This window comes from Hemiscyllium ocellatum, chromosome 12, assembly GCF_020745735.1.
Source record: "Hemiscyllium ocellatum isolate sHemOce1 chromosome 12, sHemOce1.pat.X.cur, whole genome shotgun sequence".
NCBI lineage: Eukaryota > Metazoa > Chordata > Chondrichthyes > Orectolobiformes > Hemiscylliidae > Hemiscyllium > Hemiscyllium ocellatum.
This window is the reverse complement of record NC_083412.1, coordinates 74,056,433-74,077,030: the sequence shown is the minus strand read 5'-3', so window position 1 is coordinate 74,077,030 and position 20,598 is coordinate 74,056,433. Positions and strand designations below refer to the sequence as shown.

Below are 20,598 nucleotides of genomic sequence, written 5' to 3'. Positions count from 1 at the left end.
GTTATCAGATATGATGGGGCGGTCTGAGTAGAAGTTGAGTAGATTGGGCCTGTACTCATTGGAATAGATAGGTGACTTTATTGAAACATTTAGGATTTTTAAAGGACCTGACAGGAAAGTTGTTTCCCCTCACTGGGAGAGTCTAGGACAAAAGCATATAAGCTCAGAATATGGTGTCATATGTTGAAGATAGAGACAAGGAATCTCCTCCAGGAGGATATATATCTGTGGAGGGGGGTGGGGCTGGGGAGAAGGTAGCCAAGAGAACAATAGGTGGGGGTGAGGGTGATAGGTCAAAGAGGTGGATAGGTGGGAAGGAAGATTGGCAGGTAGGACAGGACATGATGATGGTGCTGAGCTGGAAGGTTAGGTGGCGGGTAAATGAGGAAACTGATGAAGTCCACATTGATGCCTTGGGGTTGAAGTGTTCCGAGGCAGAAGATGAGGCATTCTTCCTCTAGTACACCTTGAGAATGTAATTCTGGCATTTACATATTAAAGAACCTAAATCACTATATTCCATTCTGAAAGATGAAACACTTAATCTAAACTCGTTTAAGAACAAGTTGCGTGATATTTAACTAAAGTTGTTTAATATACCATTATGACTCCATGACACTGTCACCGTTTTGCTATACATTCTGTGTTGTATGGTGATGTTCCACAACCACCTGATGAAGAGACAGTGCTTCAAAGCTAGTGCTTCCAAGTAAATCTGTTGGACTATAACCTGGTGTTGTGTGAGGTTCACATGTGGCATTCAAGAGAGCATTGGATGATTATACAGATAGAAATTTTGTGTGAGGGTATGGAAAAAAAAAGCAAGAGATTAGCACTGGGTAATGATGCTTTATTTGAAGAGCTGGTGTAGGCAGAAATGGTCGTCTTCTACACCTTAACAACTCTTTGAAGAATGCATATGACTTAACATAAATATCCTGAGATAGCCTGTAGAGGTCATTGCTGAACGTTCACAAAGTCGAGCTTTATCATACAGAAACAGATGGTCAGCTCAGAAGACATGTCAGCCTGATAGAAGAGTAGTTTTCTAGTTTATAGAAATCCCAAGACTCCAAGGGTTTGTTAGTTTGTAGCAGTTTTCAGGCCATCAAACCTAGGAAAAACGTCTTAAGCTGATGCACGAGGAAAAACTGGGAGGAGTGATTTGAGTGAGAAATTAAAGAGTTTAAAATAGGAGTGATACTTCACTGAACTTGAGTAATTAATGGATGTTGTTGGGAGAAGGATCAAATCTTAATATTTGTTCTTGAAATTAAGATGTTTCTAAATTCTCTGAAAAAATATTGGTTTGTTTATTTTACAAACCTGTATTTTTTGTTTTTAAAAAAAAGTGAATATATTCAGTGGCCATTGAAGCTAACTAAACCCTAAAACTAAAACTTATTATTTATCAAGCCAGGTTAATATTGAGATCTAACTTGTTCAGTATTTTCATCTGCAGGGACTATTAGAACATGAACTTCTCTTGACAAAGCCTTACTTTGAGAGTCAGGGCCACATTTTGTCTGATAAAGTGCCTGTAAAGCAGGGACTGTTTAACTATAATAACGTCATTGTAGAAATGCCAATTTTTGAGCTGCTGCGTTGTCAAATATGAACATGAACAAACCTTTAGCACAATTAGATAGAGAATTTTCCTAGTCTTCACCCTCAATTTTAGAACTTGCAAAGAAATAAAACTGCTGGTTATTCATCTGTTTGTAAAATCAGGTGTGCAAATTGACAGCTATGTCATACACTAATAAGGCAATCGATTGGATAAGTAGTACTTTAGGATGACCTGTGGTGATAAGGTACTATATAATACACTGATGGTGAATGATCACCACCTTTCTTAAAAGGTTAAATCACACTTTGCATTCTTCAGTATAATACATAATTTTATTCAATTTGAAGGTAAATATTTAGTTTAACATATTTGCGCTTTGTCCCTTTGTACAGCTATTGAGTTGGGTATTGGAGCATCTAGGGGAGTCACCAAAGAAGAAAGTACTAAAAGAACTCCAGGCTCAAGGGGACATCAAAGTTACATATCTTCCATATGACTGGTCTTCAAATGCTAAAGACTGATGACAGGTAGAAGTGGAAGTTACTGACTGCCTGCAATGCACATTCCAAGCAACCCATTGCATATGCTCTGTATGTCTTCCGAAATAGTAACCAAAGCTCTTTTGAATAGAAATTTTAATATAAATTTCTATGAATAAACGTGGAATTGATTGCGTGACAACTTTGCGCCCAAATTCAAGCATTGCCACTAACAATTCTATGATTTTTTGCAAGGTTTGTACTTTCTTTTCTGCAAGGGAATCTTTTCACTTTATTTTCTCCTAGTGGGGTCTGATCTGAAATTGCATCTTTTATTCAAAAGGATAGTCTGTTCCATTTGCATTATTACCATTCTCTCCAAAGAAAGTGAATGGGAACATAGACACTGTTAATTGCCCTTTAATAATTGTCTTTCAACTATCAAAGGTTGTAAGGGATGAATTATAATTTCTAAATTTTGTTTTTCTACAAGCTTGTTTTCTGAATCAAAATAAAGTCGGTGCAAAGCAATATCTAGTTCCTGACCATTTTTTTAAACTGATTAAAAAGCCATCTAAGCCTGATTGGATTTCCTGTCCAAGTTCTTATACACTCCCATGGAAGTGTGTACTTAATATATTCGCCTGTGCCGTTGGGCGTTCTAAGATATTCGCCTTATGGGTGGTACGGTGACACAGTGGTTAGCATTGCTGCCTCACAGCGCCAGCGACCCGGGTTCAATTCCCGCCTCAAGCAACTATCTGTGTGGAATTTGCACATTCTCCCCGTATCTGCATAGGTTTCCTCCAGGTGCTCCGGATTCCTCCCACAGTCCAAAAAATGTGCAGATTAGGTGAATTGGCCATGCTAAATTGCTCGTAGTGTTAGGTGAAGGGGTAAATGTAAGAGAATGGGTCTGAGTGGGTTCCTCTGTGGAGGGTTGGTGTGGACTTGTTGGGCCAAAGGGCCTGCTTCCACACTAAGTAACCTAAAGAAACCTCAGCAAAAGGTTGGATGCGTTGCTCAAAGATGCTGATACAGCACCTTGGATATGTTTTTAGTTCCTTCAACATAACATTTCAAATCATTTTGCAAAGCCATGAAGAACAGTGTGCACTCTGTCAGAGAAAGCAACACTTGTGTGGGTGACCAAGAATTTGGTCAGTTAGTTTTGAGGAACAGGTGGGAGCTAGGGCAGGGAATTGCAGTACAGGTGAGCTCGAGAGGTTTTACATGTAGGGAGACAAAATCATGGGTAGGTTTAAATTTGTATTTTCAAGGACTAGGTATTTTTAGTGTGATCATTAGAAATTATTAACCTTTTGCACAAAATGTTAAATGTTTAGCAGAAGTGAAGATTCAAGACTGAGACACAAATGTCATGTTGTAATTTATGAAGATAAAGTATGGATGTGTATATCAGCAGTATAGAGGAAGAAATTGCACCAGGTTTAGTAGCTGGTCTTTTGTGATGGAAATTACATTAATTGGGAAGTTAACTCAATCAGATTTCTTTGTGGATAAATAAGATTGCAGAATTTGGATGCAAATGCAAACCAACCATTCATGATTGACAGAATGAGGTTGCAGGTCTACTTCTGCTCCTAATCCATTTGTTCATGGGTCACTTAGAATGTCAAGGTTAGAGCAGTCAGCTTTAACTAGAGATTGTGACCAAAGGGGATGATAAAATCAATGCCAAAAGCAGAAAGTACATAACACGGATCCAACAAAAAACGTAAGAATGATTGCTCAAGATATTGGGATGCTTTATTGAAATGGTATAAATGAAAATAAGTTGAGAATTTGGAAGTGAAAGCAACAGTGATCTCAGGACCTCACTTGTAAATTGTGTACTACGTTCAGCAAATATTGTTGGAGAAAGTGCTGTAAATGTTTGGCAAACATGGAATTTTTCAGGGTCCTGGATAGTAGTGCAGGAAGAAAGCAAACATATATGTATTATATTTCTTGTATCTACACAGAAAGGTGTCAGAGAAATAGGTTGTTTCACGATGGATTGTACAGCGATAATGGTTCTGGCCAATCCCAACACTCTAAAGCCTGGCCCAAGGCGCAACTAGGACAGAATACACTCCTGCCTGGATGAGTGCAGCTCCAACAATACAAGAAGTTTAATAAAATCCAGAACAAAGTAGGTCACTGGCTCGGAACTCCATCTATCATCTACAACTTCACTCCCTTTGTCACCAGTACAGTGGGAGCAGTGCATATGGTCCACAAGATGCACTTCAAGTCATCAACATCCCCTTCCAAACCTGTGATGTCCACAATTCAAAAAGCCAAGGCCACCACATGCTACCTGCAAGTTCATCTCTAAGACGCATATATCACCTGGATGTAGGTTTGCTCGCTGAGTTGGAAGGTTCATTTTCAGACATTTCATCACCATACTAGGTAACATCTTCAGTGAGCCTCTGGACGAAGCACTGCTGATGATTCCTGCTTTCTATTTATATATTTGGGTTTCTTTTGGGTTGGTGATGTCATTTCCTGTGGTGATCCTCCTGTTCTTTTTCTCAGGGGGTGGTAAATGGGGTCCAAGTCTAACAACAAACACATTGAGTTCCAGTTGGAATGCCATGCTTCTAGGAATTCTCATGCATATCTCTTATGTGTTCCAGCCACAAAACAACATGACCCTCTCCCCCTAGTATTCTTACATACAGATAAGGAAGGACACCACTTCGACTGGGACAACACATCCATCCTAGGACAAACCAAAGAGAGAGAGACACGAGAATTCCTAGAAGCATGGCATTCCAAACGGAACTCGATCAACAAAGTCTTGGACCCCATTTATCATTCCCTGAGAAAAAGAACAGGAAATGACATCACCAACCCAAAGAAACCCAAACATATAAATAGAAAGCAGGAATCAGCAGCAGCGCTTCGTCCAGAGGCTCACTGTGAAGATGTTACCTAGAATGGTGATGAAACATCTGAAAATGAACCTTTCAGCTCAGCGAGCAACTCTTTTTGACCAAGCTTTTGGTCACCTGAGATAATACTTCCTTTTGTTGCTCAGTGTCATATTTTATATTATAATGTTGATGTGAGATGCTGTGAAATGTTTCATTATATTAAAGTTGCAATATGAATAATTAGCAGTAGTTATCCAATTAAACTTTATTATTTGGTTTGTTTAATGTAAATCACTTTGCTATGACCAAGCAAGAATTCTCAATTCCAATTCTAAGCACACCCCAGGTAAGATAGCATCTGTGGGAAAAGAATGAGTTGAGATTTCAAGTCATGCATGACCTTTCTTCACATTTTGGACAGCTACGCAGAACATTACCTTTGGTCCTGTCTCCACTTTCCAAATACTTCCTAAATATTTTCAGTGTTTGTGCTCATGGTTTTAGTATATCTATGTATGTTGGACCTTAAAATTCCCAATAATGTCTTCCCCTCCCCAAATAAGGTTATAAGTAATACCATAATATACAGGAGCAGAATGAGGCCATTTGGTCCATCAAGTTACTCCTTAATTCCATCATGGTCGATATGTTTCTCAAACTCATTCTTCTGCTTTTTCCCTGTAACCATTGATCCCCTTACTAATCAAGAACCTACCTATCTCTGTCTTAAATATTCTTGACCTCCACAGCCTTCTGCATCAATGAGTTCCACAGATTAACCACCTTGTGACTGAACAAATTTCTCATCTTAGTTCATCCTTTCAAAGGGTCATAGTCTGCCCTATGTTTGGGGACATGTTTTCCACATCCATTCTATCCAGGCATCTCAGTATTTTAAGTTTAAATCAGGCTTCCCCCACCCCCTCACAATTTCTGCTCCTTATATGACAAGCCCTTTAACCCTGGGGTTCTTCTTACAAACTTCTAATGCCAGCTCATCCGTCCTTAGATACATCATGCACAACTTCTCAAAATATTCCAAATGCAGTCTGACCAGTTCATCTTTACTTTTGTACTCCAGCCTTGGAAGCATTTCAGAAATAAAAATAAGTAATATTAACACTGTGAATGGCAAATAGAGTTTAAAAAGGCAGGTCTAAAATGTGTGTCTCAGGCATTATTAAAGAGATCCTTGTATCAGTTTAAACACTACATACTCAGGATGTCGCTGATACACACTTTGTGTATTCAGAAGATATAAACATAAAATAGCCATCATTACTTTGAATCTTTTTAGCAGTTCATTGCTTGTTGGAAGCATGACCCAGTGCTTTACAGACTGAGGTGCTAGATAACAGGCACTAAAGAGTAGGATTTTCTATCATCCTGAAACTGAGCATAGTGCTCAACATTATCAGCCAAACCCTGCTGAGGCATGTCCCACATGCATTTTCCGTTCCTTCAAGGGCTGCTGACAGGCTCCAGTGTCAATATACAGACTGTACAGGTGACAAAAATGGACTGGTATCAGTATAGCCACTGTTGTTACATTTACCAGTGTGCATGTGTGGTCAGGGGCAAGGTTGAAACAGTTAGAAAGAAGCAAAAGGGGAAAAAAAAATCAGGTGAAGAATAAGATTTTATTAACGACTGCACCAGAAATGGAGGATAATGCAGTGACAGTTCACAATCACCATGTAGAAATTTTGTGGGCCCTTAAACTTCTCAAACTCCTTGTTGTAAATCCAGTCTTGAAAGGACATTCAAGTATCTGACTGATTTCATACAACATTGATAATCTCATGGTCACCATTGTAGCTTTTTTTAAAAAAAAAATTTGATTTAACTAACTGCATTTAAATTCCCTGGCCGTCATGGTGGAATGTGAATTTGTAGCATTCATCCAGGCCTTACTAGTCCAATAACATAAGCACTTTGCCATTGTACCCCCTGGTGGCAGAAATGGTGTTGTTAAAGTCATGGATTAGTTTACCGAGCTGGTGTGCTTTTCTGCAAATGTTTTGTTAACTCGCTAGGTGATATCATCAGTGCATCTTTGACAAGGTGTTGGTGGTATATCCTGCCTAGTATGCATATATTAGATTAGACTTACAGTGTGGAAACAGGCCCTTCGGCCCAACAAGTCCACACCGACCCGCCGAAGCACAACCCACCCATACCCCTACATTTATCCCTTACCTAACACTACGGGCAATTTAGCTTGGCCAATTCACCTGACCCGCACATCTTTGGACTGTGGGAGGAAACCGGAGCACCCGGAGGAAACCCACGCAGACACGGGGAGAACGTGCAAACTCCACACAGTCAGTCGCCTGAGTCGGGAATTGAACCCGGGTCTACAGGCGCTGTGAGGCAGCAGTGCTAACCACTGTGCCACCGTGCCGCCCACCAAGGGCCCACCATACATACCATACATATATCTAGTGTGGGGTGCTGGAAAAAGCACAGCTGGTCAGACAGCATCAGAAGAGCAGGCGAGTCAATGTTTCAGGCAAAAGCACAATCTGATGAAGGGCTTTCGCCTGAAACATCGACTGTCATGCTCCTCAGATGCTGCCTGACCTGCTGTGCTTTTCCAGCACCACAGTCTCAATTCCAAATCGCTAGCATCTGCAATCCTCACTTTCACCCGGTGTTGTTAGTTGTTACAGTTCTGTATCTGAGTGGTTTATATACAGGGTCCAGTTCAATATGTCAATTAATTGAGTTCCGTTTGTAGTGCCAGGCATAAAGAAACTCTCTGGCATGTCTCGGTTTTGCCTGTGCACTAGGATGGTTACACAGTCCCAGTTGAATTTGTGTCCTTTGTCTGTGTTTAATGAGAATGTGCTGGTCATGTCTGGCAGTGGCAAGCTGATGTTCGTGCACTCATATGGTCAGTTTTCTTTCTGTTTGCCCCGTGTAGTGGTTTTCACTGTGTGTACTGGAAGAACACCTATACCAACCAGATACTGAACTATAACAGCAACCACCTAGATGCACAAACGGAGCTGCATGAGGACATTATTTAAATGGGCAAGGACACACTGCATCAACCAGGAACTCCAGAAGACAGAACAGGAACACTAATTCAAAGGATTTAAATGAAACAGGTATCCTCAGAGCACTGTCCTCTGGAACCCATGGGACAAACCCAAAGATGAAAACACTACAAAACCACATAACGACCATACCATACATCAAAGACATATCAGAAATAGCTACTTGACTATTCAGACCCACAAGCCAGTCAACATATTCCACCAGCTCCTCACAAAGTTTAAAGAACCCAACACCTACATCCAACAGGACAAACATTACCTACAAGATACCCTGCAAGGACTGTGAAAAACACTACATAGGACAAACAGGTAGAAAACTGACCATACGAGTGCACGAACATCAGCTTGCCACTGCCAGACACGACCAGCACATGCTCGGACAAAGTAGGACACAAATTAAACTGAAATGATTGAATTGTAGCACAGGCAAAATAGACATACCAGAGAATTCCTTTACGCCTGGCACTCCAACTGGAACTCAATCAATAGATATATTGATGTGGACCCCATATACAAACCATTCAGATACAGAAGCAGAATAAACAACAAAGAGATACCTCTGAACACCTTATCAAAATTGCATGATGATATCACCTAGCGAGGTGATGCATCATTTGCAGAAAAACACACCAGCTCAGCGAATGAATCCTTGACTTCATTCCACAACCCAAGCTACAAATCTTCTCAAGAATGGTGATGTTAATTTAGTAAATGTACTTAGAGTCATAGAGATGTACAGCATGGAAATAGATCCTTCGGTTTAACTCATATTAATGAAGTATCCATGTAGCAAGGTCGAAACAGAAGAATGGGAATCAGGACAAACTTAAAACAAAGGTCCTGTCTCGCACCTTGGAGAGAAATCCTCAGTCGACGACAAGAGAAAACTCCTAAGAAATTCTGATGAGAGATTGTAACCAAAACCAAGAGGAAAAAAGATTTTTATTTTGTTTAAAGTGAAATATTGAGCAGTTCCTATTTTCTTTTTTGGGGGGAAAGAGAGACAGAGAGGAGGGGAGCATAGGCAGAATAAAGCTATCTTAACACTCCTACACATACGGTCATAGCCAGCACAGACTTCAGTTAAGGCTGGGCAGCTTTCACCACCAGATCCTGGTCAGAATAAGTTACACTTACTCTCAAACTTACTTTTAGTTCTCATCAAGTCTTGGCACAAGTTGCTGTCTAGGTTACTGAGTGCTTCACAGGAAGTCTTGGATTGTTCGCAGTTTATTTTGTAGCATCCTGTGTGGACAGTGTCTAAATTGTCATTAATGAAGTTTTGGCCATTAGATTTGTCAAATCCATGGCTAATGCATTCTGGGGAAGACGTTATAAAACATAGTAGGGGACTGTGAAGGGTCGGGTTCAGATCCTGGACTGAAGTATGCAGTGGAAATTGGTAATCACTTCTGCTTTCTTTTGACATCATAAGCAGCAGGTCCTAAAATTAAAGTCTTATCCATTGGTGTCATTCAGTAAGTTTGGTTCTTTTAGACCTCCATGGAAATCATAAAATAGAACATTTCAAAAGTAAATGTGTTTCCTTTTGAGGGCACACGATTTTGAGCAATATTTAGGAAATGATCAGTCACAATAATTTTGAGGTTTTAAAAGATCATTTCATAGGATGCAAGCATCATTGGTTCGGCCATCATTTGTTGCTCATCTCTAATTATCTCGGAGTTGGTGGTAAAGAGCTTCTTTGAACTGCACAACATAGTAGGCAACCTGTAGTTTGTTGGGGAGCTCTTGACTGTAGAGGAAAGGTAAAGTTTTCTAACTTGAAGTTTTGCACGCTTGGAGAGGAATTTGCATCTAAGGACTCTTCCTTTAGATGGAGGAGTTTGCGTCTTTGTAAGTTATTGCCACAACAGTCTGCTGAGTTCTTGCAGTAAATCAAATGTATACACATTACAGATAAGATACATAGGTTATGGAGAGGTAAATGTTTAAATTAACAAATAGGGTGCTAAACAAGCAAATTATTTTGTTCTAGATTATATTGAGCTTCTTGAATGTTGCTGGACAAATAGAGAACATACTATTTCATTCCTGACTGATGCCTCATAGATGGCTGTTTGACTTTAGGAAATCAATCAAGTTACTCACCATAATACCCGAACGCTGACTTAATCTTGGGGCCATTCAATTTATATTGATAAACAACAGTAAACCCAAGATGTTCATGTGGGAAAATTCAATGATTGCAATGGTGTTTGGATCAGGGAATATAGTTGAAGATATTCATTGTGTACTATCTGTGTGCCTCAATCACTTGCCACTTATCAGCCCAACCCACAATATTATCCCAGCTCTTGCTGCATGTGTTTTGAAGTGACCCACATCCAAGTTCAGTAATTCAGTGACTATCCCCACTTCTGACCTTATAATAAAGGAAGGTCATTAATGAAGATGTTGGACCTAGGACTCTATGCTGGGGAATTCTTGCCACAGTGTGCTGGAACTAAAATTATTGTATTTAACAAGCATTAGCCCTTGGGCTTGGTATGACTTCATGACCAGATGTACCCTTTATTCCCAGTGTCTTAAATTTTGCTATGTCTTCTTGATGCTTATAGTCTGTCTTTCAATGTAACAATGCCTTTTATCAGTGTTTAATGATAGACAAGAGAATCAACAGTTAATGGGGGGGGGGGGGGGGGGGGGGGGAAGAGAGAAGAAAGAGAGAAAGGTAGGAACTGTGGAATTAAGACCACGAACAGTTCAGTCATCATCTTAGTGAATAGCACAATATGATCAAAGGACCAAATGACCTATTCTGGCAGCCAAGTCCAATGCTGCTACACCAAACGCTGCCTTCCTGTTAGGGATGGTCACTCACCTGACCCCTTCCTCCCATATTTGAGCTAAGGCTATATTGGTGTCAGGAGTCCTTGTGGAAGACAAACTAAGGGTCAATGAGTGGATGACTGCTATTTTAGTGTCATTTGAAAGCACTATCAATGATACATTCCATCATTCAGGCGATGATCAAGTCCAGTGACAGGGAGATCATTAGTAGGATTTAATTTGCTCCTTTTCTTTGTGGTGTATGCTAATGTAGCAGCTGTAATGAAACAACCTATTGGAGAACAAGCTCTAGCATAACAGCCAGGATGCTAATGGGGTTCATATAACTTTTCTTGTATTCAATGCTATCTTAGGGAACCCTGACCATAAAATTTCTTTCCTATTAGTATCAAGTTTCGAAGTAGACAGAAATTAAATTCCAGGTGAAAATATTTCTAATATATAGGAATATTAGCACTGCTCTGGAGTAACCAGCAGCATTAGTGTATTCTGGCTCATTTGATTTGATTTGATTTATTGTTATCACAAGTACAGTGAAAAGTTCTGTTTTGCAAACACAACATACAAGGACATACAGGTCATAGGGTTACTCATGTATGCTATATTTTAGTGCATAAATCCTAATAATCTTTTATGAAAATAAATTCCTGAATTCCTTTTGCTTCCAAAATAATTGGTTTTGTATCTTTTTGTTATAGACTATTTGGAAAATAACCTTTTCAGTCACATTCAAAATTATGAAAAGAATTGCATGTTCTATTCCGATAATATTTTATGGGAAAGTTTCACCACACCTTCCCTTGTAGCAATTTTCTAAATGTTCATGATTGGAACACCCTTGGCCCCAATTCTAATCACCTTATTTTGCAGGACTAAAATGTCACTTTAATCAAAATGAAGGACATGATTATTGAATTTATGCCGTCAGTTTCCCCAGAGTCTTGATCGTACTTGCTATGCAACATGGGAATAAAATTAAAAATTTTAATTCAGCCTGGTTTCACAAAAATTGTTCATTTAGACAATGAGGGGAGAAGTATAAAAGCAGGTCATCAATCCCAGTTGCTTTGCTCAGTAAATAATTATTTTTCAGAAGGAGAGTGGGAAAGAGAGCACTTTTATATTAAGCCAGCTGCTAACCCACTATTGATCACAGACCACAATGCAATGTACTTACCCACTCATTGTGCAGTTGGATTTTGGGAAATGTAATACATACGAATGGAGACAACAGTGATTTTTAATCAGTAAATTCAGGCAATGTACAAAAACCTAACTTTTTGAATCATGTTTTCAGAACTGCATCAAAATTAAACTCTAGACCATAAACTCAAAATGACTGCTGTTCCTTTATGGCTCAGCTTGAGCTTTATATTAACAAGCATAAAAGGTAGAATAATGTACAATGTTCAACAAGAAGCACAAAATGTAGAACTTGCCAAACCAAATTTTAAATAGTTCCATTACAAATAATCAATAGCGAAAAGTGCAAAAGTTAACATTTCAAAGTGTATTTAATCTTGCATGGAATTTTCTTCCAATCTCAGTTTAAAAATACAAGAAAACATTGATACCACATAAGGCTTTCCTCCCTTAGTTATCAGTGCCTTTTTCAATAAGGAAAAGAAATAAATAGTTCTTTAAAAGGAGCTTTTTTGAATTATCGCAAAACTAAGAGGAAAAATAATGCTGTGATGGAAAATCCCAGAAAAATGACCTGAGAATGACAATTGCACTTTAAAGTGCTTTAAATGAAGATCTGAACTGCTGCTTGTTTAAGGTGGGCGATTTACAATCGTTAATTGTTTGCATTCGTCCAAGCAGCATTGCATGTACAAGGAATCTGCATATTACTCAAATTTTAGTAGACATGTTGTTCATAGTTTTTACTTCCTCTTAAGGACTAGGTTTGTAGGAAACCTTAGAGTTAATAAATCAGATTGCAAAAAATTAAAAATATTTTCCAATGTACATTTTCCTACTTAAAACAGTAGCTTTATATTATTTTGTTACAGGACACAACAGTAACTGTCAACAGATACATCATATCCTTAAATAGTGTAATGCACTACTCAGGAATTTGTAATTTGTTTCATTGTGCCTTTATCCACCGGTCATTTACTATCTTACCTAAGACATAGCTATTTTATTCAGGACTGGCAATTAATTCAACAGGAACATTTTCTAGGTTGTTTTAATGCACAGATGTTAAAACTGGACAACACTGAAACCTTATGCAATGTGATAACAGGAGAAAGCCCAAATATAAAATTAGATGCATGGATATCTAATCCAAGTATTTAATTCTGTCAAGATTTAGGACAAATTGAAATGGCATCTGCTGCCTTACCACAAGTTATTACAAGTTTTCACCTGGGCTTAACCATGCTTCCAATTTCAGTCATTCATCTGACTTGATCGTTCCTATTAAGGTTTCATTCCTACATTGCAAAGTTCAGCTATTAAATTGGATAAATTGGTACTCCTATCTAAAAGTCAGTAATCAGAAATTAGTTCCCTAATTCTTCCAACCTTGATCCTTTTGTCTTACATGCATAAAGATCTCTTAAAAACAAGGCAAAAATGCTAAAAAAAAAACCAGAGCTCAACAGGCCAAACTGACCTTTATCCATACCTGATTTTTTTTAAATGCAAGTGATCAATTTAGTGTTGTTACAAAAATACTTTATCAAATTGCAAGCAATATTGATGATGCAAAAACCCAATATTGATGGGTTCTACCACTCTAAAATGTTCAAATGTAAAAAACTGGTCTTCAAAAATTATTGGATTGCATGCAGTTTGTCAGACTATTAGGCTTGTTCAAGATGAATGTAAAACAAACTATAAATGACTGATGTAAGCTTCATAAGAAGCTATTAGAAAATAAAATTGTGCTGTACTGAAATTTATTACACATGTTCATGTACCAGAGAATAAATTAAGAGGTGTGCTCTCATTTTAACTTGTCATGGTGATCATCTTTCTAATTTTACATTGCTTCAAAACTTGTGGTCACATATTTTGTCCAAAACTAAGCCTACGGGAGTGATAATTCCTCTACACACACACAACGCGGTAACTATGTGCATGTAATACTATTCATTAACAGACTAACCAACAAACAGTGACCTTGGTCCTGACTTTGAACTTTGCTGAGGCAAAGAACTTCCCTCAACAAGTAGAATGCTAACATTTATCTTTCTTGCTCTTCTTGCTTGTGATTTATGGTTTATTTATACAACTTTAAAACTGAAAAAGCAAACTCCTTAAAACTATCTCACCTAACTTTCTGAAAAGGTTGACTTTCTTCAACATTTACCAGATCAAGGAATATTTAGCCAGCTGCTTGCATTGTTGCCTCATTTTCCAATCACAATTACGAATTCCAAGACTAGCCACCACACAGTAATATCATAGATGCAACAGTAGGCGATGAATTGTTATCATGGATACTTCATTATTATTTGCAGAGCAAAGATCATTGATCAAAATTTAAAGCAAAATTATTAAATTTCTAATGTATAATTTAAAAGAAGATCAGCACTCTTTTGCAGTTAGTAATCTCCCTGCATTCAACATAAGGCATTTGAGCTGAGGGCCTGTTTGGCCAAGTAAGTTCTCAGTGTAAATTGAAGAAACTTGATTTTTGCATATCACCTTCAGATGTATCATTATTGCTTTTCCCCCTCCCCCATTTCTTGTAATGCATGGATAGGAACACATTTAGCATTTGAGTTTTGTGACAGTAAACTCATTTTTCTTGACTTCTGTAGCATTTCCAGAGATGTAAAGTGAAGGCCATCCATCGCTGTTTTCCATTCAGATCAAGGCGATTTTAAATTTCACAGGTGACTACTGTTGGATTGTTACCCTTTCATTTTCATATTGGAAACAAACACTAATTAGGAGCAGAATGCTTGCATTTTCCTCTATAAGTCAGTCCAATTTCACATTGGATTTTTTTTTGAGTTAAGACGAACAAAATGTTCAGATTTGAAAAGCTCTGTCAAGAGCTATTTTAGTGCATTAGGACTAAACTTTCGCACACTGCTTGAGGTAAACAAACATTCTAAACAAAAAACACTACATCCTTAATGCAGCAGTCTTTTAAGTAGCTAAGCATTTTGCATGTTATACCAAAGTGCATGCTATTCTGAATGCCTTATAAAAGTAGAAAAACTGGGAGTCAGAGTCCAGTGTTTAACAATAACAGCCTTAATAATTGTAATATGTACAGTCAATATCCTCATTGTATCACAACAGAAGATAAATGCACCCAGAAAGAAAAAAAATCTTTATTATGCTAGTCAACTTTGAACTTCTTGTTCACCTCTCATTTCTTCAGCACACATTAAAGAGCAAAAACTCTTCAACATTGTGCTTGTTTTGGAAGACAATTGGGCATATACATCAGGAATTCCTCAAACTGTTACAATGAATAGATTTATACTCTTCAACTGTGCTTAACTAACTTGGGTTTACCACACCTATCCTTAACAGCATTTACAATGGCCTACATGTTCCAGAAAAGATAATCGTTTGTATGGGATGCATGGTATTATTAATATGCAAATTGGCCAGCATGTTCAAAAGAGAAAAACCATTCAGTTATGAACCTCCAGAACATTCTGGTCAACTTTTGTCATTCTACCATTTGCCTCACGTTCAACTACATCTCCCCTTAACTTGCTGGTTTTGCACAACAATTGCCAGATTAAAACCTCTATTTCATTAATGCTCATAATTAACAACCCAATGATTAATTCAACTTCACTCAAAATCTCTGCTCTCAATTTAAATCATTGAGCCTCAATCCTGCATGCAGTAGCTTCTTAGAGATTTAGACAAATTTTAAAATTTAAATTATTTATTTTGTTCTCTTAATCCAATCTTTATTTCCTCACATATCACTTTCTTCACCTGATTAGAGTCAATTCACAAACATTTTCTTCATTGCCACTTCATTTACTGATACATAAACTTTACTGAGTTAGATATACTCTCGTTCTGCTTTTGACTAAGTCCCTCACTGGTGCCCTGTTGCGAGTTCACATTTCCAGCAAGATACTACACAAATTATATTCAAACTGAAGGGGGCTGAAAAAAGTCAAACAGTGCAGGCTGCGAGATGCCATACTCCAACAAGATTTAGCCCACACATGTTTTCTGGTTCTCTCCTATTGTGCTGTTAGACTACTTCCCTTTTTGTAGTGCACTAAATTTCCAATTTGATGTGGCAGGACAAATATTCATGCATTTATGTAGATCTGCACTTCATATCCATTTCTACAAAGTATCACAGATTTATCCGCACTTTTCATGACTCTTCAGTTGTAGGAGCACTTCGTGAGTAAGTGCTACTGCTTTTAAATTTGGTGTCCATCTCAAACACGTATGCTTGATATTTTGTCTTCTTTAACCTTTTCACTGTGCTGAACTTATAGACCTTACATGGCACTTGGATTAAGTTGAGATGAACTCTGTACAGTAAAATTGATATCCTAGTTTGACTTATCAATTGATATGTCAGAATGTCCATTCTCTTGCAAGGAATTCGTAGGAACCTGGAAGGCAGAAATGAACCATAATCATTCATTCATACTCATTTTACTTAAATTGAATCTTAAAGATGGACATATACAGTATAATCTATAATTCAAATTAGGAGCCCATAGACTGGATAACTTGATTTTCCAATTTGAAGTTTAATTTTGCTAAGATAATGGTTCAACAAATGCAGAATGAATATCCCAAGTAATTAAATTGAAAATCAATGACAGATACTAAACTAACATGGGAGATAGCTCTATGAACAAAAGCAAGTCTCATTTGTACATCAGATCCAATTTCGAAAGAGATCTCAAAATATTTGTCCAGAGAAAGGCATTCATTTTGTTTCCTACAGTCAATTTGATTACATTAGTCAACTGCTCAGGAATGGGCAGGATTGGCAGCTTAATTTTCCAGATACAAATGCTACAGGAAGGACAGAAACGGAGGTGAGAGAGGAGAGGGAGTGGCATTTTTGATAAGGGATAGCATTATACCTGTACTGAGGGAGAATATTCCCAGAAATACATCCAGGGAAGTTATTTGGGTGGAACTGAGAAATAAGAAAGGGATGATCACCTTACTGTGATTGCATTATAGACCCCCCGAATAGTCAGAGGGAAATCGAGAAACAAATTTGTAAGGAGATTTCAGTTATCTGCAAGAATAATAGGGTGGTTATGGTGGGAGACTTTAATTTTCCAAACATAGACTGGGACTGCCATAGTGTTAAGGGTATAGATGGAGAAGAATTTGTTAAATGTGTACAAGACAATTTTCTGACGCAGTATGTGGATGTACCTACTAGAAAAGGTGCAAACCTTGACCCACTCTTGGGAAATAAGGCAGGGCAGGTAACTGAGAAGTCAGTGGGGAAGCACTGCGACCATAATTCTACTAAATTAAAAATAGTGATGGAAAAGGATAGACCAGATCTAAAGGTTGTAGTTCTAAATTGGAGAAAAGGCAATTTTGACAGTGTTAGGCAAGAACATCTTCCGCAACTACACTGGCACCACCCCCCACCTTTTCCTCCGCTACATCGATGACTGTATCGGCGCTGCCTCGTGCTCCCACGAGGAGGTTGAACAGTTCATCAACTTTACTAACACCTTCCATCCCGACCTGAAATTCACCTGGACTGTCTCAGACTCCTCCCTCCCCTTCCTAGACCTTTCCATCTCTATCTCGGGCGACCGACTCAACACAGACATCTATTATAAACCGACTGACTCCCACAGCTACCTGGACTACACCACCTCCCACCCTGCCCCCTGCAAAAACGCCATCCCATATTCCCAATTCCTTCGTCTCCGCCGCATCTGCTCCCAGGAGGACCAATTCCAACACCACACAGCCCAGATGGCCTCCTTCTTCAAGGACCGCAGATTCCCCCCAGACGTGATCGACGATGCCCTCCACCGCATCTCCTCCACTTCCCGCTCCTCCAACCGCCACCAAGACAGAACCCCACTGGTTCTCACCTACCACCCCACCAACCTCCGCATACAACGTATCATCCGCCGCCATTTCCGCCACCTCCAAACGGACCCCACCACCAAGGATATATTTCCCTCCCCTCCCCTATCAGCGTTCCGCAAGGACCACTCCCTTTGTGACTCCCTCGTCAGATCCACACCCCCCACCAACCCAACCTCCACCCCCGGCACCTTCCCCTGCAACCGCAGGGAATGTAAAACTTGCGCCCACACCTCCACACTCACTTCCCTCCAAGGCCCCAAGGGATCCTTCCATATCCGCCACAAGTTCACCTGTACCTCCACACACATCATCTATTGCATCCGCTGCACCCGATGTGGCCTCCTCTATATTGGTGAGACAGGCCGCTTACTTGCAGAACGCTTCAGAGAACACCTCAGGGACGCCCGGACCAACCAACCCAACCACCCCGTGGCTCAACACTTTAACTCTCCCTCCCACTCCACCGAGGACATGCAGGTCCTTGGACTCCTCCACCGGCAGAACATAACAACACGACGGCTGGAGGAGGAGCGCCTCATCTTCCGCCTGGGAACCCTCCAACCACAAGGTATGAATTCAGATTTCTCCAGTTTCCTCATTTCCCCTCCCCCCACCTTGTCTCAGTCGGTTCCCTCAACTCAGCACCGCCCTCCTAACCTGCAATCCTCTTCCTGACCTCTCCGCTCCCACCCCACTCCGGCCTATCACCCTCACCTTGACCTCCTTCCACCTATCCCACCTCCATCGCCCCTCCCCCAAGTCCCTCCTCCCTACCTTTTATCTTAGCCTGCTTGGCTACTCTCTCTCATTCCTGATGAAGGGCTTATGCTCGAAACGTTGAATTCTCTATTCCTGAGATGCTGCCTGGTCTGCTGTGCTTTGACCAGCAACACATTTTCAGCCAAGAACTTTCAAAAGCTGATTGGGGGCAAATGTTCGCAGGCAAAGGGACGACTGGAAAATGGGAAGCCTTCAGAAATGAGATAACGAGAATCCACATTCTATATCTTCCATGTCTCTTTCCACAATAAAACTGATTTGTTTAGTATCTCCCCCATTTTCTGCAGCTCCCCACAAAGGCTGCCTTGCTGACTTTTGAGGGGCCTTATTCTCTCTCTAGTTACCCTATTTCCTTAATGCATTTGTAAAATCCCTTTGGATTCTCCTTAATTCAATTTGCCAAAGCTATCTCATGTCCCCTTTTTGCCCTCCGATTTCCCTCTTAAGTATACTCATACTGCCTTTATACTCTTCTCAGGATTTCCTCTATCTATCCCGTCTATACCTGACATATACTTCCTTCTTTTTCTTAACCAAACCCTCAATTTCTTTAGTCATCCAGCATTTCCTATATCTACCAGTGGACAGCGAGGAACGTTACCTCAAATTACAACAGGATCTTGACCAGATGGGCCAATGGGCTGAGAAGTGGCAGATGGAATTTAGTTCAGATAAATGCGAGGTGCTGCATTTTGAGAAAGCAAATCTTAGCAGGGCTTATACAATTTATGGTAAGGTCCTAGGGAATGTTGCTGAACTAAGTGACCTTGGAGTGAAGGTTCATAGCTCATTTAAAGTGGAGTCACAGGTAGATAGGATAGTAAAAGCACCATTTGGTATGCTTTCCTTTCTTGGTCAGAGTATTGAGTTCAGGAGATGGGAGGTCATGTTGGGGCTTTACAGGACATTAGTTAGGCCACTGTTGGAATATTACCTGCAATTCTGGTCTCCTTCCTGTCGGAAAGATGTTGTGAAACTTGAAAGAGTTCAGAAAAGATTTACAAGGATGTTGCCAAGGTTGGAGGATTTGAGCTATAGGGAGAGGCTGAACAGGCTGGGGCTGTTTTCCCTGGAGCGTCGGGGTTGAGGGGGTGACCTTATAGAGGTTTACAAAATTATGAGGGGCATGGATAGGATAAATAGGCAAAGTCTTTTCCCTGGAGTGGGAGAGTCCAGAACTAGAGGGCATAGGTTTAGGGTGAGAGGGGAAAGATATAAAAGAGACCTAAGGAGCAGAGTGGTACATGCATGAAATGAGCTGCCAGAGGGAGTAGTGGAGGCTGGTACAATTGCAACATTTTAAAGGCTTTTGGATGGGGATATGAATATGAGGATTTGGAGGGATATGGGCCAGGTGCTGGCAGGTGGGACTAGATTGGGTTAGGATATCTGGTCGGCATGGACGGGTTGGACCAAAGGGTCTGTTTCCGTGATGTACATCTCTATGACTCTATAGCAAGAATTACATTATCAAATTATTAAACTTTAGGCTAGTTAATGCAATTATGGGCTACCAGGGTTGGTACAAAACATTATGCAGCTTTTCTACACTTACTGCACATAGATTTTTGCATGGATGATTAAAAGTCACTTAACATCAGTGTAATTGATTTTTGGAAGTTTGATACCATACTTTAATGACATTTATTGTGTCAAAAAAAAAACCTTCCTGATTCAGATTTGCACTATACTTAATCAGACTTCTACTTACCAACAACAAATCCCACCTGACTGACTCAGCAGAACTAAGTATGACGGATGGCTTCTGCTGGACTTATACCTGTGTAATGAAAGGACGAACAGGAGACGCAAGACACACTGGGAGTAAGCAGTCTGTTTGCTATTACTCCCCCTGTGACTCGTTTGTGCTTCAAGCCAGTTTTATGTTTCAATATAGGAAAATATCATCTGCAGGAAACTTCACACGGTCCCATCATCAAGAAACATCACATCACTTTTAGCACTGTAACCTA

At 39.7% G+C, this 20,598-nt stretch overlaps 2 protein-coding genes across 3 annotated transcripts in view; one reads left to right on the top strand and one right to left on the bottom strand.

The window, feature by feature from the left end:
- zgc:152951 (uncharacterized protein LOC569013 homolog) overlaps positions 1 to 2,580 on the top strand; it is a 74,684-nt gene extending 72,104 nt beyond the window's left edge. For both annotated transcript variants that reach the window (XM_060833712.1, XM_060833713.1), the window contains exon 12: positions 1,963 to 2,580. In XM_060833712.1, coding sequence (XP_060689695.1) covers positions 1,963 to 2,091 — 129 coding nt within the window. In that variant the 3' untranslated portion in view covers positions 2,092 to 2,580. The remainder of the gene's footprint in view (positions 1 to 1,962) is intronic.
- A 12,442-nt stretch (positions 2,581 to 15,022) lies between these two features.
- Positions 15,023 to 20,598, bottom strand: part of LOC132821130 (zinc finger protein 654-like) — a 54,421-nt gene continuing 48,845 nt past the window's right edge. Inside the window, exon 9 of the mRNA XM_060833711.1 lies at positions 15,023 to 16,377. The gene's annotated coding sequence lies outside the window, so the exon portion shown is untranslated. The remainder of the gene's footprint in view (positions 16,378 to 20,598) is intronic.